Source organism: Crocodylus porosus, unplaced genomic scaffold, assembly GCF_001723895.1.
Source record: "Crocodylus porosus isolate Cpor-Errol unplaced genomic scaffold, CroPor_comp1, whole genome shotgun sequence".
Classification (NCBI taxonomy): Eukaryota; Metazoa; Chordata; order Crocodylia; family Crocodylidae; genus Crocodylus; species Crocodylus porosus.
This window is the reverse complement of record NW_017728905.1, coordinates 3,025,943-3,051,753: the sequence shown is the minus strand read 5'-3', so window position 1 is coordinate 3,051,753 and position 25,811 is coordinate 3,025,943. Positions and strand designations below refer to the sequence as shown.

Below are 25,811 nucleotides of genomic sequence, written 5' to 3'. Positions count from 1 at the left end.
GACCCCGGTGCTCTTTCCTGCCAAGGCAGGGGGTCAGACTAGATGATCTACCTAGGTCCCTTCCGACTCTAGCTACTATGAAACTATGAAACCATGAAACCCTCAGGACAAAATCTTGAAGATCTCAATGCTGCACTGGAAGGGATTAGACATGGACAGCTCTGACCCCAGTCAACTGCAGATGGAGTCAAAAGCAGATTGCTTTCAGTCCGTTGCTCCACAAGAACACCAGTGAACTCATTTCATTAGTCCCCAGGGCCCCATTTCCTTCCTTCCTCCCTTTCCTCAGCCAAACTGAAGCTTAAAATAGTATTCTACATTCCTCACATTTCTCTCCAGAACTAATTAATATCCAATCAGCCAAAATTGCTTCTCCCAGTGACATGCCCTAGGCACGTGATGCTGCCCACCCTCTGAGAAGGAAAGAACGTTTCTGCTACATTGAACATTCCAGCCAAAATGCAATCCTGATGAGACTTGAAGGGACTACCATTCAGTCCCAGAAGTTAGGAAATATGAAAGTAAAAGTTCCATGAATAACCTTAACTCTGCCCCCTTGTACATCTATGCTGCGGGTGCGGAGACATAACCATTTGCTCATCCTCAGTTGCAGTAGGGGGAGCCAACTTATCCTGTGCCAGTGTCAGATCAGGCTCTGCAAAATCCTTAGACAAGGGAAGCCTTCTCTCTGCTTCCGATATAGGGATGAATCTACGCTTTTAGAAGTGATTTTTCTGCATTACTGAAGTCCGAAGCTGCAGTAGCAGACCCAACCCCTTTTTCTCAGCTGCGTGCGGGCTGAAGAACAGGGAAGCACTGCAGCTGGAGTATTGCTCACTGTCTTCAATTGGCACCCCGTGGGCCAAAAATGTCACAAGGAAAGACTCTTTAACTGGTCTGAGCAAAGCACTGGTGATTTCCTGCCCTGCTGATCGCCGAGCTGTGTAACGTATTGGCCCCAGCCCCCCAAGAATTTCTGGCAGCGTCCCAGCGCTGCAGCCAATATATGCAATGGCTCGAATCACCCTGAGAAGATGATCTACATTCCCAGGGCCCAGGGGTTATTGTTTGGCGACATCTCCATCTATCAAGTTACCCAAACAGTTTGGGAGCTCTCCCTGGGAAGAAGGCACTAAAGCCTTGCAGCTCATTGAGAGACGCATACAGAAAGCGCATAACCTCTTCCCACTGGCCAGGAGGGAGGGGAGTATGAAACCCTCCCACTCCTTGCTTGGGTTGTAGCATGGAAAATTCTGTCAGTAGAGCAACTGGCAGCGCAGCCCTGCTCATGGGAAACTCTTGGGAGTTGGGTGTACTTTGCTCTTCAACATGAAATAGTTCATACCCTCAGTTTAGATCAAATGATTGGCAACTTGGAGTATGTCCTGCATATGCCACCTTAACAAGGAGGAGTCACGTGCTGCAAACAAATGTAGCTGCTTGGAAATACGGAAAATAACCTTAAAAGACAAAGCATTGTGTTTTTAGGACAAGGAGGGCTAAAGGGCAGCTTCCTCACAAAATGCATGCTTTTATTAATGAAGACAGAGTCCAGTTTGACCACTGACTGACTGGGAACTGAGGCAAGGTCCTCCAAATTTAAATAGGGATAATATTTGCCTACTGTATGTGGACTGTGTGCAGCTCAATATTAATAGCTTCATAGATTGTAAAGGCCAGAAGGGACCTTGGAAGATCATCAGGTCCAGCCCCCTGCATCAAGCAGGAAAAGTGCTGGTGGATACATGGCTAGAAGGTGCAAGCCTTCATATTCATGAAGTGCCGGGAATATGGCTGGATATATGGATATATGCAGCACTTCATATTCATGAAGCACTAGTGGATATATGGCTACAAGGTGCTAGTTAATTTAAAAAAAGTCATTCTTTGCTGTGGAAGTGACAACAGTAGAGAGCCGGGGGCCTCTCCTCTCCACTCTCCCTCTTACATTAAAACTAGCCATGACTACTTTACTTGGAAGAAAACAGCTCCCTATTTTTCACTCCCTAGTCTCATCATAAGAAAAATGAAGTCCTTGCAGGTAGCGTTATGTCAAACCACTGGGCCCTAGTTTAATAAGAAATCAGTTCCACGCATATCTTACAGCAGCAAGGGAATCCAGGACTCAGGAAATCAAATTGCATAGATGGGGAGCAAAAGTCTACCAGCAATGACCAACTCTAGCTCCTTTCACCTCTAACTCCTTTACAGCTCCATCTTCTCCCTCCTCCTAGGACCCAGACTGGATGCCCAGTAGGTCGACTTAAGAAATATCCTGCTGGAGAACAAGCACTTTCAGAAGTAAGGGAAAGATGGACAATGAAAGGGCTGCCACACAACCAGGCCATCTCAGCACTCAAAAGGCTGCACGAGTTGGCAAGTGAGCTACTTCTTTAAAGGAAACCCATAGCCACAGCTGCCTGGGCATACCCATGGGGGTGCCCCTGCCCTGGGGCCTACAAGGTGGGTGAAGCTGCAGGCTGGCAGGGCCAGGGGTGTGCTCCAAGAAATGATGCGGGCCTCGGAGCTGGTGCTGACCCTGTAATATTTGCTGGACCCTGAGGAAAAGGCTGCACAAGCAGCTGAGAGACTTAGGCTCTAGCACCATGTTATCGGGGTCACCGGCTTTGGCTTCCCCAGGCCCGGTGCCATGATAGGCCGGGGGGCTGTGCCCCCGCACCCCCTGGTTTCTGGAGGGCTAGGCAGCCCGGACTCAGCGCGGCTGTGGCAGGCTCCCCTGCAGAGCCCGATCTTTTAATACATGCCCCTGCAGAGCCTCTCTTCTTTCCTTTTTCTTTAACACATCCCCTGGAGAGCCCTTTTTCTCTTCTGTTCTCTTTTGTTTTTTTTAAAATGCATCCCCTGCAGTGCCTGTTTTTTTTCCTAATACATTTCCTGCAGAATCTTTCTTTTTCTTTTCTTCCTTTTTTTAACACATCCCTGCAGAGCCTTTTTAATGCATCCCCTACAGTCCTTTTTTAATAATTCCCTGCAGAGCCTTTCTCCTTCCTCACTTCTTCCTTCCCTGCTTTTTTAATGCATCCCCTGCAGAGCCCTTTTTTCCAACACATCCCCTTAATAGCCCTTCTTTTTCTTTTTTTTCCCTTCTTTTAAATGCACCCCTAGCAGAGCCCTATTTTTTCTTTTTTTAAATACATTTTCTACGGAGATTTTCTTCTTTTTCCTTCCTTTCTTTTTTCTTTAACGCACCCCCTGCAGAGCCCACTAACTTCCAACAGCACTTGCTAGCCCCGACAGGCAAACAGCGACTAACCACCTGCGCCCGGCTATTTATACTCTCCTCCCCTCCCCAACCACATGGTATGGCCCAGCCGGCTCCCTCCACCTCCCCATGGTACTGCCCATGCTCCTTCCGTTCTGTTCTCGCATCCGGGCTGAAGCGCTATGCGCATGCGCGCTGCGCTCCCCGGGGCAGCATGGCGGCGGCGGCCGGCATAGCGTGCATCCGCGCAGGGTGAGTGTGGGGTGGGGCGGCCGGCAGGTGCTGCACGTCTGTCTACACACGCTCGTCACGCCCCTGTTTGTCCCGCCATAAAAATCGTCCCCACCCCCCCCCGAAAAGGGATTGAGCCCTGCCAATCCGGCGGTGTGGGGGGCGGGTGCTCTGTCTCTCCCAGGATAAATAGCTGGCTTTTATCCCGGGAGAACAGGCAGCGAGGGCCGAGTCCGAGGTCAGGGCCCCGTTTTGCCGTGTGCTCCACCAGCTGGTTAAAGTCTCCATTGCAGCGAGCTTTTAGACTGAGACGATGTCAAAACTCACCAGAGGTAGAAACAGGAGAGGCAGGAGGAGATGCGGGTGAGGTGAGCGCACCTTGCATGAGCAGTCCCTGCAGACGCTTGCACGGTTTCGTTGTTCGCTCTAGAACGAGGCGGTGGCAGCGAGGCTTGCGACGGCTTTACCAGCGAAGGTGGTGACAGCGAGGTTTTATCAGACTTGTGAAGGTGGAGAGCTGTCCCAAACCCCTTGGAAATGTCCACTGACATGAGTAACATACACCTCAGCAGGGCTCGTACTTGGGTCGGGCACGTCAAAGCTGTTGCTTGCATTTCATCATTGCGCTGATGTGGTCTCTGCAAACTGCTCCGTATCGCGTCTGCAGGACACACTGCCTGCACAGCGCAAGGTGCTTGAGACTCTGCCCGGCCACTGAGGAGAAGGTTGGAGGTGTGCTGGGGCAGAAATGGGAGCTGAGCTTTGCTATGCCCAATCGTCTGCCGCTGTAAAGCATTGCGTATCAGAAGTGCGAGAAACTTCCTAGTAGAGATGATATCTTTTATTAGACCAACAAGACTTTTGCAAAAAAAAAAAAAAAAAAAGTTGGTCTAATAAAAGATATCATCTCTATTGCAAGTCCTGATTGCCTTTCCCTCTAGACCAATATGGGTAGGTACTTCCTACTCTCCTTAGGCAGAGCCTGAATGTAGTGGAGAAGCAAGTCTCAATCTGTAAGCCTGGCATCTTGGAAGAAGAGGGGAAGAGCAGGCCAAGAATGACCCCACTGGGCACACCCAGATGAGCGCGGCCGTGCAGTCAGCTGTTCTCTGTGCTGCAAGGGCAAGCTGCCCATATGTGCACTGCTCCAGGTGTTTTATTCTGTGGGTCTTTTTGACCCCTGAAAAGTGGAGCTGGGCCACCCAGAGCCGTGCTGCAGCTGCCAGCCAGGGTCTGCCCGGCAGGATCACCACAGCTGCAGCCCTAGGACCCCAGGTAAGGCTGCTGGCCTTACCTCCCCTACCCCACCTGGGGTAACTCGTCGCACACCAAAGTGCACGTGGCATGGCGTTCCCCAGGGACAAGTAGCTGCAGTTACTTGTCCCTGGGGAAGCAAACATCTGCACTCATCTGGATGTGGCCACTTTGTGCTTTGCACTGGTGAGCCATCTGCAGCTAAAAGAGCAATAATGTATTTCAGCTGCTTTGTTGAGAATTTTGCTTCTTTTTGGCTCCCTGTTCTCATCATCAGAAGAACAATGCAGGTAGTATATGTCAAACCACCAGGCACATGTTTAATGAGAACTCTCTTGCTCTGTAGGTATCTCTCCTCCAAAGAGCAGTTCCACGCATATCTTAAAGCAGAAAGGGAATCCAGGAATCAAGAAATCAATCAAGTTGATGGGGAGCAAGAGTCTACCAGCAATGACCAAAATGAGCCTCCAGCCAAACGACTGAAGCTGGACAGTGGTGATCAAGTTGGGAAGGAAGAAAGCCAAGGAGAAGTTAAGGAAGGTGCAAGAGAGAGGGAGGAACCCCGGGAAAGGAAGAGAGCCCGAGGACAGAACAAGAATCGGCCATGTATGAAGCCAAATCATTATGAAAGGGACAGGCTGTGCTCATCAGTAACCCAGGTGAGTGCATGGGATTGTCTGTAACCCATTGACTTTTGCATCCAGAGGTTTCAAAGAACTTGCTTAAACTCTGTTGAACCTTCCCTTAGGGCATGCCTACCTGAGGAAAAATTGCACCAGTATAGCATCACAGGTGTAACCTCCCAGTGCAAATCCTTATACAGATGTGCTATGAGTGCCAAATGGGGCTGGCCCTGGTATGAATTACTGGGATGAGATGCACCAATACAAACTGTGTATTATATTCTCGGGGGAGAAGGTTGTACCACTGCAAAAACCACAAAGATAAACGAGGCTTAAATACCACACAGCTTCCCCGAGGCTTTGCAGCTGAAGTATCCCCTGCAGAAGAGCATATCCATATCACAGCAAAATGTATCCCTTGCTGCTGATGCATTAGGAACCCAAATTCTTGGAAGGTGTCTTACAATTAAAGAATCTGTAGCTACTGTCAGAAGCGGTCCAACTCTGGCTTCATTTTTGCTTTGAAGGGGTCCAGGTAGTTTGTCTAGAAGTGACGTATTGTTGTTCTTGTGAACAAGTGCAACAGTTGCTTTCTGTTGCATAGCATAAAAATTTGCTGGGGAGTTGGTGGAGGTCTTACATCAGTGACATGTGCTTGTCATTAAAGGAACATGCAGAGAATTGCCGCTTCGGCTCACAGTGTCGCTTCCTACATGATGTGGGGGAGTACATGGCTGTGAAGCCTGCTGATCTCGGAGACAGCTGCGTGCTCTTCCAGACCTTTGGGAAGTGTATTTATGGAGTCACTTGCCGCTTTGCTAAGACCCACCTCGGGGAGGATTACAGGAACTTGGTTAATGAGGACCTTGTGAAGCAGTGGGAAGGGAAATCACAGGTGAGGAACAACCTCAGCAAGGAGCTCCAACAGCAGCTGCGCAAGAAGAAGGTTTGCTTTGAAAAAGCCAACAAGTACCTTTGTCAACTGGCCAAGGCTGGCAGCAAAGTGGGAAATAAAGCCACAAGTGGCTCAGCAGGGGAGAAGGGGGTGACAAACTGCACAGCATCCAGGAGCAGCCCTGAGAGTGAGGGCTTGAAACATGGAGAGGAAGCACAAGATCTTCAGGTACCAACAGAGGGTGGAGATGCTCCCAAACCAGTGGCTCCACAAAGCCCTTGCCCCACGAGTGAATCGGAGAACTCTGCTGTCAAAACAGTAGGTTCTGTGACTGATGAGGATATCGTAAAACTACGGCCATGCGAGAAGAAAACGGTAAGTGCTACAACTGGTGCGGGGGTCCTAGCCATGGTGCAAGTGGACATGGGTTTCTGCTGGGGTCTGCTGGACAGCAGTCAAAGTGGTTTAAAACACCTCAGCTGGGGGGTGTAGGAATCTTGGCTGAGTGAGTGCATTGAGGAGCCATAGGTGCCTTTCCCAAGAAGATGGAGGAGTCAGGCAGGACGGAGAGCCACCTAGTCAGCATGGCTGTATTTCTAGGAGGGGCGCTAACTGAATAGACCCACAAATATTGTTGGAGAGGAACAGAGCAGTTGGGGGGGGGGTCTCCTGTATGCCTGGGAAAGGGAGAAGTGTGCGAAGAGAAGTGATGGGGCAGGACTGATTATTTATTTTTTTTCCATTGGTGTGTAAAAAGAGGCTGCCGTATACCTGCTGTGCATGGCCTTGGGGTGGGGCACCCTGTCTATTTTCTGCATAGACAGACACTAGGCTTTGTTCCTTTGGCCAATGGGTGGAGAAGTCTGTCCAAATCCATGTTTAAATGGGAGCTCAAAGGCATTTTTTTTCACTTGTGGGGTCATCTTATAGTCGAGGTGGGTATTACACACCCTTTGCAAGGGGATAGTGCTGCTGCACACAACTGGATCCAATTGTTTAATGCTGTCCACCATGATTAGACAGTTCCTGGATCTCAGGTTTGAGGCTTGCCTTCTGTGTGTGCATGATTGTCCATACACAGAGTAAACCCCTAGGTCTCCAGGCTGTGGGTAAGAGTAGGATGTTACCAGTACACGTGCACTGTGCATTCCTCTCCTGCCTGTCCCTATCCATCTTCCCTTCGATCCTGTTTTGCATCTCTCACAGGCTCAGGGAGTTGACTAGTTGGATTTCTAAGAGTTGTAAGGTTTTGCAGTTAGTAATAAATACTTTACAGGTCCCCTCATGCTGTTGGGACAATGGGAGGGTTCCTTATGGGTATTTGCTAGTGTAGAATTGCTCTTCTGCAAGTGCCGTAAATTCTGCCTTTCTGAACTTGACTGCAGATTACTCTTAGGAGAGAAAATGTGTGCAGATGCTGTTACACTAAGGACAATAACCCTCCCTCTGGAAAGCTCTAAAATGCTCTTTCCCTTTCTTTGTTTTCCAGTTGGGTATCCAAGGCAAACTCTACCTGGCTCCCTTAACCACGGTATGTAGGCTGGTTCTGACATAACGGGTGTGTTTGGCACTGGTAAGGAATTGGGGCACGGGTGTCATACAGATGGTTCTGCATGAAAACTGCACAGATCGTTTTTCTCACTCTCTCCTCTTGGGCTGGCCCTCAGTGCGGTAATCTCCCTTTCCGGAGAATATGCAAGCGCTTTGGAGCAGATGTCACTTGTGGAGAAATGGCTGTGTGCACAAACTTGCTTCAAGGCCAGTCATCCGAATGGGCTCTCTTGAAGCGGCATTGCACGGAAGACCTCTTTGGAGTGCAGGTCAGGATGGCTGTTTCAGTAATGAGGGAAACTGGGTACAAATCTCATGTTTTACTTGGAGAGACATCACCCAAGTGCCCTTGTCTTTGAGCTGAGACTCGGGCATTTCTTGTAGGAAAGTCATCTGCCTCGGCTGATTTCTGTCCTGTCTTGCCTTTGCAGCTGGAGGGTGCATTTCCTGATACCATGACAAGATGTGCAGAGCTCCTAAATCAGAATATTGAGGTGGATTTTGTAGACATCAATGTTGGCTGCCCAATTGATCTGGTGTATAAAAAGGTAATGAGTTGAGCAGAATCCACCATCTCCCTGAATGGGTGTTTCGCTGCTCTACCTCCCAATACCTGATCTGTTTCCAGCATAGCATAAAGGCTGCTCTTTCTTATTGAATCTGAGGACTATCATACCTATACCTAGAGTTTAACCCTCCCTATTCCAGGGTCTGTCTAGTAACAAAGGAGTGAAGGGGACCTGTTGGGTGATTGAGTCCAAGGCCTCTTATCACAGGCAACTAGGTCATGTGATTCCTTCCATAAATGGATCTTTGTCTTAAGAAAACTACTTAGTTTTTTGCTTCCTCTATTCCTACAGGAAGATGCAGTGATTTCAAACCAAATCTGCTTGTTTTAACAAGCAGTTCAGTGGCTTTTTGGTTAACCTGGGATCGAAAAGTCAGACTTTGTCTCCTGAAAAACCTTTTACTGATTTTTATAGCTGGATCCCATTTCATAGATATAGGGTCAGAAGGGACCTTGTAGATCTTGTAGTCCAATCCCCTGCCGTCAGCAGGAGAGAAAACTGGGCTCAAATGACCCTAGCCAGGTAAACGTCAAGCGTCCTCTTAAACACCCCCAGGGTAGGAGCCATCACCACTTCCCTTGGAAGTTGCGTCCAGATCTTAGCCGCCCTGACTGAAGTAGTGCCTTCTAATGTCTAGTCTAAACCTCTCTAATTTGAGAGGTCTTTAAGTAATGCACCCACAAGGAGGTATTGAGATCACCCAGTCTGACCTCAGTCTAACAGAGCATAGACTGTCATCCCATTAACCGTGTAAAAAGCCTAAGTAGTAGTTAGGCACAGTGGCAAGTCCTGTAGTGACATCCACAGACTGTATGTCCTGGACTTTCACAGTTAGGGCAGATCTTCTGAAGGAAAAGGTGCAGTGTTTGGATCGTAACGACTCTTTAAGATGGAAGCACCTCCAGTTTTCTGTTTGTTGTAAGGAAAAAGCATTTGTGTGGCAGGTTCCACCAATGCTCTTTGATTAGGTGAAAGATTTATGATAGTGCCTATTTTATCCCGCAGGGAGGTGGTTGTGCCTTAATGACCCGTTCCAACAAGTTTGAACAGATTGTCAGAGGGATGAACTCGGTGAGTAAATGTCATGTCTAGTTCAGAAACTTGCTCCTTTCCACAAGGCTCTTCTGTCTGGTTTTGCTTCACTGCATTGTCTCCACAGGTACTGGATGTTCCTCTGACTGTGAAGATAAGGACTGGTGTGCAAGAAAAAGTCAACCTGGCTCACAAAGTAATCCCCAACCTCCGGGAGTGGGGAGCTTCCATGGTTACGGTACAGGAACCTTGCTGTGGGTGATGTCAGGGGATTAAAATTGTATCTGTGGTTCTTTGCTTATCTGTGGCCCTTGAGAGGCATAACAACCAGTAACAGTCCTTTTGGTAATGCTTGAGATAGGGGCATGAACCTAGCCCTTTGAGCAAAGCTTTGTTGCTGGGGGGAGAGAACAGAGCTGGGCACATCATAGTTATCAACATCCTGATCTCTGTCCACGCTGATAACCCCTGTAGTTTGCATACAGCTGAAATACTGCACTTGTCTGTAAAGCATTCATCTTTCTTCAGTTCTGATAACCAGTTCTTTGCAGTTCACTGCAGCTTGGAGATCTGGAGGTTAATTATGCTCTCTGTTATTGTAGCATTTCATAGAATCATAGAAAATGAGGGTTGGAAGGGACCTCAGGAGGTTACATCTAGTCCAGCCCCCTGCTTGAGCAGGACCAGCCCCAACTACATCCCAGCCAAGGCTTTATCTAGCCGGGTCTTTCACTCCTGTGTCCCCTGAATTTGTTGTCTTGTGTACAGTCTGTCGCTTGTAGTTGCTTGTCTTCTGCTTCTGTTTCATCTTAGATGCTTGGAGAGGTACTAACTCTGTCTTTTTTTTCTTCTTTCAGCTTCATGGACGATCTAGAGAACAGCGTTACACAAAGGTTGCAGACTGGGAGTACATAGCAGAATGTGCTAAAATAGCCAGCCCAATGCCTCTATTTGGTAGGTTGCTTTGCTGATTTAGTATACTTTTTTCTGTGAAATGTGATTTGTGGAGTTAAAATGTTAAGAGACCTGAACACAAACAGTCAATGGGTAAACCTAAAGTAACAAGACAAGTAATGACAAACCCATGAAGTGGTGTCCCAAGGTGGAGTACTATCAGCTGATATTAGTAGCTGGCCCCATGGTTCTGAATATAATTCTGGGCTACAGAATGAGTCCCTCTTACCCAACAGGTTCATTCCCCCCACTTTTATTTTGCCGCTCTCAGCTCAGTGAATGGACAGAGATAAATATGCTGCCCAGCCCCCTGTGCTCATGCTAGGTCAGTTATGGACTTTGAGAAAAACACTGTAGCTATATTGGCTTCGGAGAGGCAGGAGAGCCCATACCTTTTTTTTAATGCATTATCAATGTAGTTATTGTCGAACTCCAGGGTAGCATGAGGCTGAACAGGTGTTAACAGGATAGAATTTGAAGGTTGATAGTGGCAGAATATGACCAATGATGTGCTCATTTGGAGAACACAAGTCAGAAAGAAGCTATCAGCCACACTGTGGTCAAACTTTTAGGGCTGACAGTTAGAAAAACAACATCTCTTTATTTGAAAAGGCAAAACGAGGGGCTATAAACAGGGAACCCTTGAGACTATCTTACGGGATCACTTGTCAGAGCATATGGCAGTTTTAAATTCTATCCTTTGCCTGGATTAACTCATTCTGACTTGTTTGTTACTCTGCCCTGGTTTCTTTCCCTGCCTGACGCAGGAAATGGCGATATTTTATCTTACGAAGATGCTAATCAAGCCATGCAGACTGGAGTTTCGGGAATTATGATCGCAAGGCAAGTGGTTATATTTCTGATTTATTCTTATGTCTCTAAGCTGCATTGTAGCAGAAATAAAAGTCGAAAGAAGCACTGATAATGTGGGTTTGCTCTTGGCAGGGCTGTTTTATTTTTAAACTTATTTAGAGTCTGATATGTGTGAAAGGACCTAAAATGGTTTCCAACTGAAGAAGCTTTTAAAAGAGGTGCAGTCATGATTGAGCAATAGCTTTGCTCTGTTCAGTGTCAGCAGTATCTGAAAATGATCTGAGAGTTGGGGATAAAGCCTGGATCTCCCAGTTAAACCATGTGTTTCCTTTGTGATAAATGGCTAGTCCCTACCTCCCCTTGTAGAAAGAGAGTCTACCTAGGTAGAAGTACGTTTTCGCTGCCTCTGTGTTGCATGCAGGAGCTCTGCCATAAAGCACTTATTTGCTCACTACCACTAAGCATGTGTTAAGCTCCCGTTGTCCTTGATCTCAAGTGTACGGTGTGTGCAGGTCCATTTTTTAAAGAGATGCCGGGACCTGATAGCTGCTTGTTCTGCCTTGGTTCTAGGTAGATCCCTGAATGCAGAGAAAGGGCCAAGAAAAGCTGGCTGGAGGTAGAAGAAGAACAATAATCAGGACTAAATTATTCCCGGATGTGTAACTTCCAGTGAAATCAAGGGGAATTGTTCCTACAAGGATATATAATCAAGCCCTAAAAATACAGCCAGGTGAAAACGAGACTAGCAGAATTGTTCTTGCCCTCTTTCATAGTATGCACTTCGTAGGAAAGCTGCTTTTGCTAGAGGTTTTCTCAGTGAGTCGGGGGAAGACGGATTCACTGTTTTGTGGTGACGGATTCACTGTTTTGTGGTGACAGTCATCTTTGTCTCAAACATAAAAGCCTGTTTCTGAAGTTACATTTTATAGCAAGATTTGAGTGGTGTTTATACCCAGGATGCTCCCAGGTCTATGTAAGAACCAAGGTTTTCTTGTTATAGGCAAGTTGGTCCAATAAGAGATGCACAACAGCGTAGAAAATACTGCAATTTGCCACCTCAAGACAGTTGTTCCAATAAAAGATACCAACAAAAAACCGCCCTGGTTTCTCTTCATAGCAAAACCAACATGTTGTCTTTGGTTACAACCATTTTTCTGTTTGATCTGAGCATCTTGTCTTATCACAGAGGGGCTTTGATCAAACCCTGGATTTTCACTGAAATCAAGGAACAAAGACACTGGGACATCTCTTCCAGTGAAAGGTTTGATATTCTCAAAAACTTCACCAATTATGGCCTTGAACACTGGGGCTCGGACACCCAGGGAGTGGAGAAAACCAGGAAGTTCATGCTGGAATGGCTGTCATTCTTGTGCAGGTAATTTGCTTTCTGAGACCTTGGGTAGTAAAGAGCTTTTTCTTGCTTGGCCTCTGCATCTGCTGTATTTTGAAGACTAATAAAATGTGGCGACATTCATTGCATCTGTTTTCATCATAAGGTACATTCCAACTGGCTTATTAGAATATCTACCTCAGAAAATCAACGAGCGACCGCCTTACTATATGGGGAGAGACTATCTGGAGACATTAATGGCAAGCCAAAATGTGGATGACTGGGTTAAAATAAGGTAAATGTCTGACATCATTTGCCACAAAGCATGCATATGGTCACAGCTGTTACCTCCCCACAGCTTAATGTTCAAATACTGGACTCTGCTAAATCTCAGTATCTGCTTGTGTGCACCTTTAGAACTAGAACCATCTTATTTCAGTGTGGAGGGTTCATAGAACTTCACATTTTAAAGAGTTGATTCTGTTTTTCCAACTCAGTGGCGGAAACGTAATCTGTTTTTCGAGCATGTAAACTATGAAGATTTATGCAGTCCCTTGCTTCTTGGTTAAACCTGGTAGTGCCATATGATCCTCCCACTGTTGGTATCTGTCCACAGATGCCTTTGTAGATCACATATGTGTATGTCTATTGAAACCTAAAAGGAATTGGTCTTTCTGATAACACTTGGTAACCAGTTATTGTTTGAGAGGTGGACAGGGGTAGGAAAACATAACGTGATGCCTTGAGGTCTGATATTCCACAGTACTCGCGATACATTTGTACAGCAGTAACCTCCAAAAGCTCCAGGCATGGACTGGGCTCCCACAGTGCCTGGCCCTGTGCAGACTGAACAAAACAAAAATGGGTCCTATCCCAAAGAGCTTCCAATCTAATAGACTGGAGGGGCTGGCTGACTTTTCCTCCCTCAACACTACCTATTTCCTGAGTTAATGCTATGGAATGCAGGAAACATTTTTCATGGCATCCAAAAAGTCGTCATTGTTCAGACAATTACTCTGCAGGTATTTAGCCAGCCTCAGCTTAGGTGGAAATTCCAGCTACTATTTTCCATCTCAGGGATATGGAGGAGGTTAGCAGAAATAAAGCATGACTGCAGCCTTCTCTGATTTTGCTAATCTGTGTCTGCTTTATTGGTATTGAAAACACCTGTCTTGCCCCTACATTTCAGCCACGTTTTCAAAGTGGCATTTTCCAAGCAGAGATTATTTGGCTTCAGGCTTCAGAAACCTCAGTTCTGTGCTTTTCACTGTAGATATAGAACTTTTTAAAGTTTTTTTTCGCTTTAAAAGAATAAGATTTAGAGAAGCACCGATCTGTTTCCAGAAAGGTAGTTGTAGAAGTGTGCATTATTTGTTCTGTGCTCCAGTAGCTGCATATTTATGCAACGCATGTAAAGTTTGCTTGTGTGCTGTTGCTTGTTCTAGTGGGACTTCCTACTTAGATGTCTTGGAATGGAAAAGAGTAATGAAATCACATTGAGAAAACAGTAGCGTCCAGGAATTGTGCATAAAGGCACAAAAACACAATAAAAGCAAATATTCTATCCAGCCTTAAATATAATTTGAGTTTTGAGATATGAACTATATTAGGATTGATAGACCAGATCCTTAGCTTATGGAAACCTCCATTGCCCCACTGACTTCAGTACAGCTGTATTATTTGACATCAGTTAGGCATGTGGCACTTGATATGCTGAGCCACAGGCTGCTTGTCCTCAGCTAAGCAGTAGGATAGGCAGGGGAGGATATTTTTAAGAGCAGAAATTGAATTTAGGCTCCTCATTCCCACTGTGGGTCTGTGGGAGTTGAATTACTAGACACCAAGTGGGAAAACCGTGACTGAAGTTCATACCCTGAAGAGCGGCACAGCTTGGACTGGAGGAGGGGTGTCAGCGGGAGGTAGCGTGAGGATCAGAGTACGAATGAATACCAATCTCTTGCTTTGTTGCAGTGAGATGCTCTTGGGACCTGTTCCTACAAACTTCACCTTCCTACCCAAGCACAAGGCGAATTCTTACAGATAGTACTGACCAGGAAATCCTTAAATCAGCAGATCAAAAGAAGACTATAAAGTGCTCTGGTGAGATACAGATGACCCTGCTGTGCTTGGGAACCAAATAAAATGTTATGGGTCTTTTTATTCTTTTACTTACTTATTTGCAGTTTTGATGCGTTGTCTGCATGTAGCCTTGCAGTTGGGGACGGATACCAGAATATTGCTAGCTCTGGTCCTTGAGCAGCCTATTACCAACATCTCAGTTCTAGCTAATCCAAGATACTTCTACATCCTCTATCACAATAATGTTCCCTATAGCAGCGGTTCTCAACCTTTTTTTTGTACCAGGACCCATTTATTGGTGGCCAGTCCAGTGCCCCTCACTCCTGACCCAATGCCCCAGCCCCACAGTGTGTGGGCCAAGGCTGAAATTCTGCCAGCCTGCAAGGGAAAAGCCACAGTTTCCTATATTTTTCTCCTTTAAAGGAGAATGCATTTTTAATGTTGGTTCATGACCCTTTCATATATTCTTGTGACCAACTTCTGTGTTGTGACGCACGGGTTGAGAAATGCTGCCCTATAGTCTTTATTGTATTGTCCTCATAATGCACCTATGAGCTTGAGCAATACTATCCCCATTTCTTGGGTGAGGATCTGGGGCACAGAGAAACTAAGTGACTTGAACAAGGACACATTGGGGGTGTATAGTTTAGGAGGGAAGAGAACCTGTGTCACTTTAGTCTTAAGATAGTGCCCTGAACTTTAAGCCAGTGATTTTCCATGCCATAAGATCCTTTATAAGGGTGCCAGGGGTTGCCATGCAATATTAGGACTGTACTTTTTATATAAAGTATTTAAAGGGTGTGCATCAGGAACTGGGAGAACATTTGTTCACCAGGGTGTCCCAAAGGAAGACAAGGTCTAACAGTCACAAACTGCTGGAAGACTGTTTTAGACTGGATGCAAGGAGACATTTCTTTACCATCCTAGTCTCCAGCATCTGGAATAGCCTCCCCCCAGAGGTGGTCCAAGCACCTACTCTGGATACCTTTAAGAAACACTTGGATGCTTATCTTGCTGGGGTAATCTGACCCCAGCTGACTTCCTGCCCCTTGGGAAGGGGCTGGACCTAATGATCTCATGAGGGCCCTTCCGGCCCTAATGTCTATGAGTCTGTCTGGCTGCTAGTGTGGAAACACCTGCACATGATTCAGATGGTAAACCCAGAGATTGCCAATAGGGATCCATAGTATCAACAACGTTCTGGGCTTTGAGATCTTTGCAACAAAAGAATTGGTCTGTTATTTTTCCGTAGTCAAGAAATAAGTAAGAGCTAGAGTTTTCCAAGGCTGTACTTGAGTCTAACCAGGGGTGCCTTGAACCCTCTTTAAAAAAAGAGAGAGAGAACCACTGTTGTACACTGTTTTTTCCTTCCTGCATAGCTTTTTACACTGTCATTGAAGGCTTCTCCTGACCTTTGCTGAATAATAAAGTACCTTCTGGGCAGGAGCTTTCCTCAGTTCACAACTTGAATTTTCTGGAGCATTTCCGCGTGCATCTCGTGTTAGTGTTTATGCAGCAAGGGTTGACCATTTGCCAAAGTCTTTGCCAATAGCACCAATGTATCCATATTCCAAAAAGCCACCTGCAGTAGGACAAAGATGCAGTGATCCATGGGGCCAACTTTGCAAAGTGTAGAGCACCTGAATCCAAATGAAGCCTGGCAGTCTGCACATTCATAGAGTTAGGCCCAATGTTTAAGAGAGTATATGTGAAACCCTGTGGTGGGCAGGGGGAGAATTAGGTCTCTCAAAATTATTTTGCATTGAAATTAGGTTCTTAATGAAGTGATGAGGGAATTTACATTTTACTGCAAGAGAAAGCAGTTCCAAAAGGGCTGAAGTAGTCTGAGATTGGCACTTGGAGTAACAAACTCTCTGTGACCTTCCCAGGCTAATCTCATCAGAGGTTTTCTTCCAGTTTGTCAAACTAATATCAGACTCGAGCAAATACACTGCACGCATGTCCCGGCACAACACAACTATCGCAAATGCCTCTGGCTGCAACAGGAAAGGTGCTGCAGCTGAAATTCAAACACCTATCAATGATGGCTGAACAGCAACCAGGAACTAGTTCATTTTGCCCCAGCTGTGTCATCTACCCTGTCTAGGACTAATAACAATGAGACTGTAAGAGAAACTGATTCTGGTTCATCAGTTCCCCACACAGAGATCTGTTGTTTAAGAGTGTATTTTTACATCCTAACAAACTTTTAAAAAAAACCCATTCTCCTCCGCCCAGAGGTAGGGATGAATAGAAATGGGCCTGTTGTAGTGGCCGTTACATTCAGGATTTAATGACCTTCTTATGCCATGTTGAACCAGAAGACAGCTTCTTTCCCAAATTGCTTGCAAGTAATTTAGGTGCCTAAGTCCTGTTGGTTGTCAAGGCTTGTGCATCTCCGTGCTTCAGAAAATCCCACTCAAAGGATCAAATGCCACAGCAGTTGCACAACTGCAATCGCTCTCCACAGATCCTTGTTTACCGTGCGCAAGTCAGAATTCAGTACCTGCCTATCGTTTTACCATTGCCTTTCCCCCTTGATGTGACCTATATTGGCAAAGCCAGTATAAAAATGCTCCAAGCATGAGCAAGTGCATGTCACTCACTTCACACAAGTATAAATGAACGCACACAGAAGAGAATTGGAAGCCAGAGTAGTTACTGCACACATCAATATTAAATGGTGTTGGGTGTGTATTCGAAGGATGCTGAGCCTTTGCAGCTTCCAGTGGCTTATGCCCAAATTGGGGGGCTTAGCGCTTTGTGAAATGAGGTCCTAGATGCACACGCAGCAGGGGTTGGCAGCCTCTGAACAGCGGGCCGAATTAACAGATTGGTCTAAGAGAGGCCGCTGCCTATTTGCTTTGCAGCTCATTTCCCCCACCACTGCATGGTACCCTATGTCCTGGATTTCCCCACCACTGAATGCCTCAACTGTCCTGACTGGGCCAGATACAGTCCATGGCCTGATCTGGCCCATGGGCTGTAGACTACCGACCCCTGTCGTACAGAGTTGTCTAAATAAATTGGTTTACTGTTCTTGGGCTGCCCATGATCTGGCAAGCGTCCATGTTACGTTTCAGAGCACACACCAACTGCACACGCTCCCTCAGCCTGACAATGGGCATGTGTACCCAAAAGCTTGCAAAGAAGAATTTTTCCAAGTATTTAAGATATCAGATTTACCCCAAATACGTTGTCTGCCAGAGGTTCACAGTCTCACTTCAGACACTGCGAGGAAGAGGGCAGGAATAGTCAAATGAAAGCCTAAGTATGCCTGCCTTCTTTCTCTAGCATTTACGTGGCGTGAAGTGGGTATGAGACACCATTGGATCTGCATGGCTGTGTTTTACACCTACTTCATTGCGGTTTAAATGATTGCAGTGAACAGGGAATCGGGCCCAGAGCCTTAGAGCACGTGTAAGGCACTTGGTGAATGAAGCCTGAAGGCCTCTCCCATTCCTATTTCACAGCAGAGGGAAATGGGGGAGGGGGGGTTGACAGAATTCAAGGGGTTTGCAGCTTTTCCCATGCTGAAGTGCACCCAGAACAACCTGGGGAAAGCCCTCAAATCTGTTCCTTCCATTTTGAAAATGCAACCACTGACTTCCCTACAAACTCAGCTCCGTAGCCCCTTTCCTCCAGGCATGCCCTCATCCATTCCCAACCCATCCATGGAGAACCTGTGCGTTTCCTACTAGGGCATCCTTTAACTCTGCCTGTCTTTTCCCCTAGGGGTATGCTCCATCTGAAAGCAGTTTGCTTTTGGCATTGCGTGTGCTTCCGTTTGACACAGGGCTCAGCTGTGCGTCCGTGAGACACTCAGTGGATGAGAAGAGATAAGCCGTGTCAGCGCGACCTGCAGGGATGATGCCAAGGAGCAACTTTCCTGCTCTCTGGATGGCATCAGGCATGCTCCTTCTTCCGTAGCTGTACCTTGGCCCCATCTGAAGAGCGGCTGGAGCACTCAGTCTCAGCCAGGCAGTGTGCGGTGCTTTGAGATCCCTTTGAGGGTGAGCACGATGTTAGCACTGTTAGGGGTGCAAACATGATTCACAAGGAAACCCAGAGATTTCAAACAGGAAACCAGAGTGTTAAAAATACTCGGACCTGCTGCGTCTATTATTGATCTATTATTTTTATGTAGTCGAGGAAACACGTGCAAGCTGCAAGCTGGCATTTTCCACGGGATGCCCCAAGTCTAAAAAGGTTGAGAGCCATTGGACTAGAGGGATGCCCAGGTTTCCTGGAACATCGATTCCAGTGTTGTGCAATGTGGCAGGAGTGTAAGGGATGTGCTAAGCACTGCCAAGAGCTTCGCTTCCCTGCCTTTTGGGAGGCATCTCACAGAATGGAAGACATCAATGCAGCTACTCATAGGAGAAAAGCGGTTGCCAGACTGTGTTCATCCACAGCCTTTTTGTCAAGGAAAAGTGGATGTGTTAGCAGCTGAACTCTAGACACTTCTACCAGGGGATCACATGGCTCAGTGGGCTTTTTATCTCAGGCAAATTGATTCAGATACGTTTAGCAGATTAGCAGAGGCTGAAGGGCGTTATCGCTCGCTGGGTTCTGTGGACTGGGTTGCTGAATCTCAGGCCGGCTTCTGGTGGGCTGCTGCTTTCACAGCTATCACTAATTGGCTTCCTTCTGGGGGGAAAGATGCTTCAAGAGCTCGCTACATAGTCTTTTATAAAAAAAAAAACCCCAACCAGATGCTAGAATGCAACTCAGAAGGAGAGTGGAAGAGGAATCAGGATCAATAATATCCAAGCTACAAGGGGCTGAATGTGGGGGCAGTAAAGCCTAGAAGGAAGGGATGACAAAGAAAATGCAGTACTTCATTGGCAAGAGGCAAGGATTTTCACAGAGGGTATCTTTTGCTGGCCCAGTGGCATGGTTGGGATCGATTTAAATAAGCTCAAGCTACCTGCAGACGTCTCCATACTCTGGAGATGCAAGGAGCTGCACCAGCTGGGAAAGTTATGCAGTGAGACCTCACTTTGCTATATCGAGCGCCATGCCAGCAGCAAGGCTTGCTTCTTCAGCTCCAGCTATTTTCCCTGCTGGGGGTATGTGCTAACGGACTCAAAAATAAGAGACTTCTTTTTAGTCTAAAACTTGAGACTTAAAAATAATGCTCAGACCGAAAGAAGGGAGACTTAAAAATAATGCTGAGACTGAAAGGAAAATGTCTTGCATTTGAAAGCTTGTCTAGCTTTATCCCAACCATGCAGTTGGTCCAATGAAAGCTCTCACCTCAAAAAATCCTTACCTTTCAAAAAATTACGGGCTAATTACATTTGCAATTGCAATTAATTTTTTTGCAAACATCTTGTTGGTCTAAAAAAAGATCTCTCTACTGTGAGTCCTGATTGAGCTAATTACAAGCTTTTAGGCTGCCATGGCCTAGTTCAGAGGTTCTTCAAGGCATGCTTTATGGGTACTATACACCAAGAATATGTATGGGGAGGTGGCAGGGTTTAATGCGTAGACCTAGGGAGTACGAGTTATTGTGTTTGGATCCTGCTTCAAACCTGATCCCTAGTTCAGTGAATCTCAGTGCCTAGTATTTCTGTGTCTAATCAGGAATCACATTTACCCATCAGGAGATCCAAGGTGGGCAGCAGCTCTCAATGAAGCATGTAGCTGGCAAATAGAGTCTCCATAAAGGTGTACACAGCAGGTAACCTGCAGCCCCTCTCCTCGATGTAGCGCTCCAGCTGGTGCAGAGTAGGTCTTATAGTGGTTTAGCCCCGATTTAGCCACAGCATAGACAGGTGAAGAAGCAGGCCTACCTGTAGGTACCAGCATTCAGCACTGCCAGCATATTTCCAGATGGGAGGGAGCCTTGTAGTGGAGAAGAGGACCATTTATATTGGGAGCAGCACCCAGGCTTTTGGCTGGGTCCAGTGCATCTCTCGGCCAGGTAACGTTTACATGCTCTGTCACAGCATGACGCAAACCTGTAGCACCGGGGGTCATACTGCTGCAGGTTAAAATAATAGCCTGACCCAGCTTCCAGGGAAAATCTAATGTGCTCCATGGGTCAGGGAGGACCTGTTTCCCTTCCTGCATTATCTCCGTGCTGTTGAGTGATGGGATCCAGGAACACTGCCTGCGGATGTCCATCCTCTAGAGATGCAAGGAGCTGAGCAAGAGGGAAAGTTATGTCGTGAGAACTCACTTTGCTGTGGCAAAGAGTGCTGTGTCAGCAGCAACGAGACGCCGAAGCAGGAAGCCAGACAAGTGCCCTAAGAACAGGAGCGAGAAGGAATGGTTTCCACGTGTTCAGGTGAACAATCCCAAACGTAGGCCTAGAGAAACAGGAATGATGAAGAGAGACTTGGTAGCTGATGCTCGCTAAAATTACTATCGCATTGCTATAGAGGCATGCTGTAGCACAGCAAGCCTGGGGGAGATGCAGGAGAATGGACCACAGGGACCAAAACCAGCCTGAATTCTACTATGTATCAAAATCAAATGTCCAGGTGGGCAAGCGGACAGGGTGTATCCGACAAGACTTGCCCCAAGAGCCACTAGCTGCACTGCCTTGCCAACCCTGGCAACAGCCACGAAGGCACCTGTCCATGCCCTCAAGCAGTCGTGGGGGAGGACCCGATTCCCTGCTGCCCAGCAGTCGCTTCGCAAATACAGTGCAAGTGCCTGGCAGGATGCAAAATGCAACCAGATCAGAGTGGTTGTGTTGCACGGCCATTTCACATGGATTGGGTGCACATAAAATCGCCCAAGATGCAAGCCAGTGAAGCGGCAGGCTCTGGGCATCCTGTCTTTGATGGATCAAGAATATTGTACAAAAAGGGCATTGTATAAAAAGAAAATAATACAGATTGGGGTGACCAACCTCTGCATGGCATGTGGCAGATTGTGCAGGGGACAGACATCTCAGCGGCAGATAGGGCAGGAAGCAGAGCAGTGAATCAGGCGGGGGAATGGGAAGAAATGATATCCTGGGAGACTACCATTACAACGGACAGTAGAGGGCACTGGTACCGTAGTTCAGCTGAGCACAGCAATGAGCAGGATCATTTTATCAGGTATCCAGGTTGTAGCTGAATTGGTCTAGAGGAAAAGGCAATCAGGACGTGTAGTAGAGATGATATCTTTTATTAGACCAACACGATTTTTGCAAAATTAAAGAATTTTTTTTGCAAAAATCGTGTTGGTCTAATAAAAGATATCATCTCTGCTACACCTGTGTAGTGTAGTGCTGTGCCTACACCTGGCTGCCAGTATCCAGCTGTGGACCGGTTTTAGTTTTCATCCTGTTACCTATTTTCAACTTTGGTAAAGGCAGCAAATGGGGATTATAATGCTGTCTTTAACTTGCCCTTGATTTGCAAAAAAGGCTCTGATAATAATGTCTCATATCCAGAAGATGTGTTTGCTGTGTGAGGGCACGCCACCACTTATCGGACTGGAGTTGGTTTTACATTTGGACACGACGGCAGCGTGGAAGTTCCCGTCAGCATTTAGCATTCCTGCACCGAATCTCTGTTCAGACGTATTTGTAGAAGCAAAGAAGAAGTATCCCAGCATGGCAGGTTTGGGCACTGCTGAGGGGTCCCTTGCATCTCTGGATCTCCCAGGGAATTGGATGAGCTTGGATATATAATATGGCTGAGAGGCAGGCTAGAGAGGTGCTCATGGGGGGCTGCACATGGAGGGTGAACCTGGCAGAGATGCTGGAGGTAGGATATGCCTGATGAAGGAGTTGAGGCATTGAAAGATTAAATAAACTTCTTCACAGTCAGGGCATCCAGACTGTGAAATAAGCTCCCTGCAGAGGTGGCGCGATCACCTACCCTGGAGATCTTCCCACCTCGCTCGAGCGAATAAAGATTCTGTATCTGGCTTTGGATGCTTGCTCTGCATGATCATTGCCCCAGCCTAGAGCGAACTGCACGTGGCTTTAAGAGCGTACTTCGTAACAGAGGAGACTGGACGGTCACCTCGCCGGGGTCGCCTGACCCCCAGTTATCTTTCCTGCCTTGATCTTCCAAGGTCCCTTCCGGCCTTACAGTCTACAAAACAACGTATTTGGTTTATGCCGAGCAGGATACACGGTGCCGCGCGCGCTCCGCAGCGAAGATGACGACGGCACCAGCCCTGAGCCACCCCGCAAGAATCCCATCGCTCCCCCGCCGGCCGCCGTTGAAACGGCTCACGACAAACGCTCGGCCCTCTACAACGCTGCAGCCCTCAGACGCGGCGGTGCCAGGACCAAGCCTTTTGAGGCTTCCTACCATGCAAGCCGGCCGGCGCTCGGGGGAGGCATCCCGGCGCCTGAAGGAACTTAGAACCTGGGCTGTGACCTGGAATCCCCCCGAGTAACCACCAAAACAGAACTTCCCGGCCGCGGCAGGGCTCTCCGGAGCCGGCCGCCCTCGCCGCAGCCAAGGGGCGGGCGTGTTAGGCCGCCGGTGGAGCTGACGGAGCGAGGATGCAGCAGCCCAAGCTCTTCTACCAGCAACAGGAGACCTACGGTGCCAGATCTCTAGACCAACCAGACTGCCAAGCGAACCGGCCACTTCCAGCATTTGTCCTCCCAGAAAACCTGACCTCAGCAGGTACGATCGTTCAATCCTCCGCTCTGCTGTCTAGCCTGTCCCTCTTTAAAGCTTCTCCCCTGGGCCCGTGGATGTAGCCTACTGCTAGTGGCTCTCTGGGGCCTTCCTCTTTTTCCCCACCATTTTCTCTAATCCTTTGAAGTTCGCATTAGCTCACGCTTTCAAACGGTTCACCGGGTAACGTCTCGGTTCCTCGTGGTGGTGACGTGAACTCCCGTGTTACTGTTTCAGGAACATCCAACCTGTATCAGACCCCCAGTCAAGAGAAAGACGTTCTCGTGTCGCCGCCTGCAGGTATGGGACACGCGGCAGAGGAATTAAGGCCGAACTTAGCATACGAGTGAAGTTCATAACTCCCTTTGAAGGTCCTGGCTGTGCCAGCGGTGGATAGTAAAGAGTCAGGCCCAGCAAGCTGGGCTGAACATTATAATGTGCAACTTTCAGGTGCCCTCGGAGGAGACGTACTGTCCCTTACGCCCTCTTATTTTATCTCGAACACCGGACTTGGTGTAGCACCTACTCTGATTTTCCAGCCCTATGCCCAGCTGAATGCCAAAGTTGGTCGTGCAGACCAGAAACACCAGACCTGGACCAGGTTATACCATGGGCTTCTCTACATCATCGGGCCACAGCTGCCATAGCCATGCCAGGAAAACTATGTAGTGTAGACCAGACCTCGGTGTCTAATTTGACTCTGATATGCACCACTGCAGAACTGGATCCTTAGCTGCCATAACCTCACTGAAGTCAATAGACCAACACCAAGTTACATTAGGCATTTGCCCCATAGTTGGGAGGGCTGGGGTCAGTCAAGCTGGATGCTTATATGGTCTGGATGCTTAAAAAGATGCTTTTATTTCTATTGCCCAGGTTTCCAGATGGCTCCCTGCGGATGTTTCTTCGATCCCAGGATATACCGTATAGAATGGGCAACGACCAATTTTGTGCAGCCATCTGTTTATAAGCTCCCCAGTGGCTCGAATGCGCAGAACCCGTACCTCCTGGATGCTCAGAGATACCTCAAGAGCCCTGTACAGACCGTCCCGTACCCGCATTATCAGCAAATCCCCAGCAATCCCCAGTACATCATGCCTTATTTCAATCAAGAGGGCCTCACCAGCGTCACAGAACAAGTTAATTTTGTCCCCAACCCACTTCACGACTCTCAGCTCGTTGAGGTGCCTCATCTCCAGGAAGAAGGCCAAATTCAGAAGAGCGACCACAAACTACCCCAGCTCCTTATCACATTGCCTGGCCTGAACCAGAATGAGACCGCCATCCAAGTCGGCACCCTCAACCACCTGGAGGAAAGGCTAAATCAGACAACCAACCCTGACCCAAGTCACCACCTGGATTTCCAAGTGTTTGATGGTTACCAAGCTGAGGGGAGAGACCTTCAAGAAAATCATGTGATCCAGAACCTCCCAGCAAACCCTCAGACCCCAGACGTGTGCACGGAAGAGCAAAATCCCCTTCCGAGCACCAGTGCTGAAAATGCACAGGTGGTGCCAGGGGGGACGCCCTGTCCTCTACCGGACGGCATCGCAGCTGAAGAAAGAGAAACGGCGGACGCACAAAAATCCTTTGACCTGCCCGAGAAGGTTTTGCTGGAAGATGCAATGAAACTCTTTGGTTGCTCTCCAGCTAACTCGGACTCCGAGGTCCCCAAGGACAACCTGAGCGGCCCGCCCGAGCCCAGCAAGAGGAAGAGGAAAGACTGCGGCTTCCCATGTGAAGACATAAGCTCGCTGAAGCTGCCCGAGGAGCTGCTGTCCTGTGCCTACAGCGTGCCAGAGATTTTAACCACAGTGGCAAGCCTAGATTATTTCTATGACATCAAAACCAACGATGAGGAACCAAAGTGGGAGTTAGGACGGGTGCTACCAGCTCCCCAAAACTGTGCATCGCTGCAGGATGGCCTGCAGGAGCCCCAGAGGAAAAAGAAGCGAAGTAACGCATCTGCGAAGAAAGGCAAACACAGAGCCAGCAAATGCAAAGCTTCTTCTGCCCAGGAGAGCTGCATGGCCCAGGGGCAGGACTGCCCCATGCCAGCTGTCTGACTGGCACCTTCCCTCGGACTATACAGAAGCAATCCTGGGCTGGGGTAGGCCCGCTGACTGCAATGAATGACTTGATCAGAACGGACATTCCTTTTATTCTCCCATTAAAAGCGATCTGTTTGGAAATACTCCGCGTCTGCGAGAGAATTGCAAGGGCCAAGCTCAGGGTGCAACACAGGGGAACATGGTGTAGAAAGGACCAAGCGGATACAACAGCCAAGCATGTAGGGGAGTTAAATGCCGAGTCCCAAATCAGCCGTTCACAGGGATTTATAGATGGTGCATTTGGCCAACGTGGCCTGAGTTATTCATGCTCTCCTAGACCAGGCCTGTCTGTCTTCCGGGGGCCACAATTCCTCACCCCAGCTGCATGCGGTGTGGCCTCCATCCCACATTGCCCTCTCCGCCTCCCCCTCACCCAATATACAGCATGGAGACCCCTGGCTATGGGCTGCTTGGCCCTGCAGGCTGCACTGTGCCACCCTTCCCCTCTGCCAAGGGTGGGGCAGGCAGCAAAAGCTGAAGGAGGGAGGCTGGAGACTGGCAGGAGCAGCAGAAGAGCATTGGAGGGACTGGCACCAAGACTGGGAGCCTGGAAGGCCTCAG

General features: G+C 47.8%; 2 protein-coding genes across 3 annotated transcripts; both read left to right on the top strand.

Moving 5' to 3' along the window:
- Positions 1-3,391: 3,391 nt before the first annotated feature.
- DUS3L (dihydrouridine synthase 3 like) lies at positions 3,392-14,643 on the top strand. 2 transcript variants are annotated; one of them, XM_019557089.1, is made up of 13 exons: positions 3,392-3,475; positions 5,055-5,367; positions 5,999-6,601; positions 7,716-7,757; positions 7,894-8,046; positions 8,209-8,325; positions 9,352-9,417; positions 9,506-9,616; positions 10,236-10,332; positions 11,100-11,175; positions 12,332-12,520; positions 12,642-12,770; positions 14,447-14,643. In XM_019557089.1, the coding sequence occupies exons 1-13, from the start codon at positions 3,438-3,440 to the stop codon at positions 14,517-14,519; spliced, it is 2,007 nt and encodes a 668-aa protein (XP_019412634.1). In that variant the 5' UTR covers positions 3,392-3,437; the 3' UTR covers positions 14,520-14,643. The 2 variants fall into 2 exon arrangements, 1 of the variants encoding a protein (XP_019412634.1); XR_002105050.1 differs by lacking the exons at positions 12,642-12,770; positions 14,447-14,643 and adding an exon at positions 11,716-11,875 and having other exon boundaries at positions 12,332-12,418.
- Positions 14,644-22,984: 8,341 nt separating this feature from the next.
- Positions 22,985-25,303, top strand: PRR22 (proline rich 22). Its single transcript, XM_019556968.1, has 3 exons — positions 22,985-23,145; positions 23,377-23,439; positions 24,016-25,303. Exons 1-3 carry the CDS (start codon positions 23,019-23,021, stop codon positions 25,203-25,205), a joined length of 1,380 nt encoding a protein of 459 aa, XP_019412513.1. The 5' UTR covers positions 22,985-23,018; the 3' UTR covers positions 25,206-25,303.
- Positions 25,304-25,811: the final 508 nt, after the last annotated feature.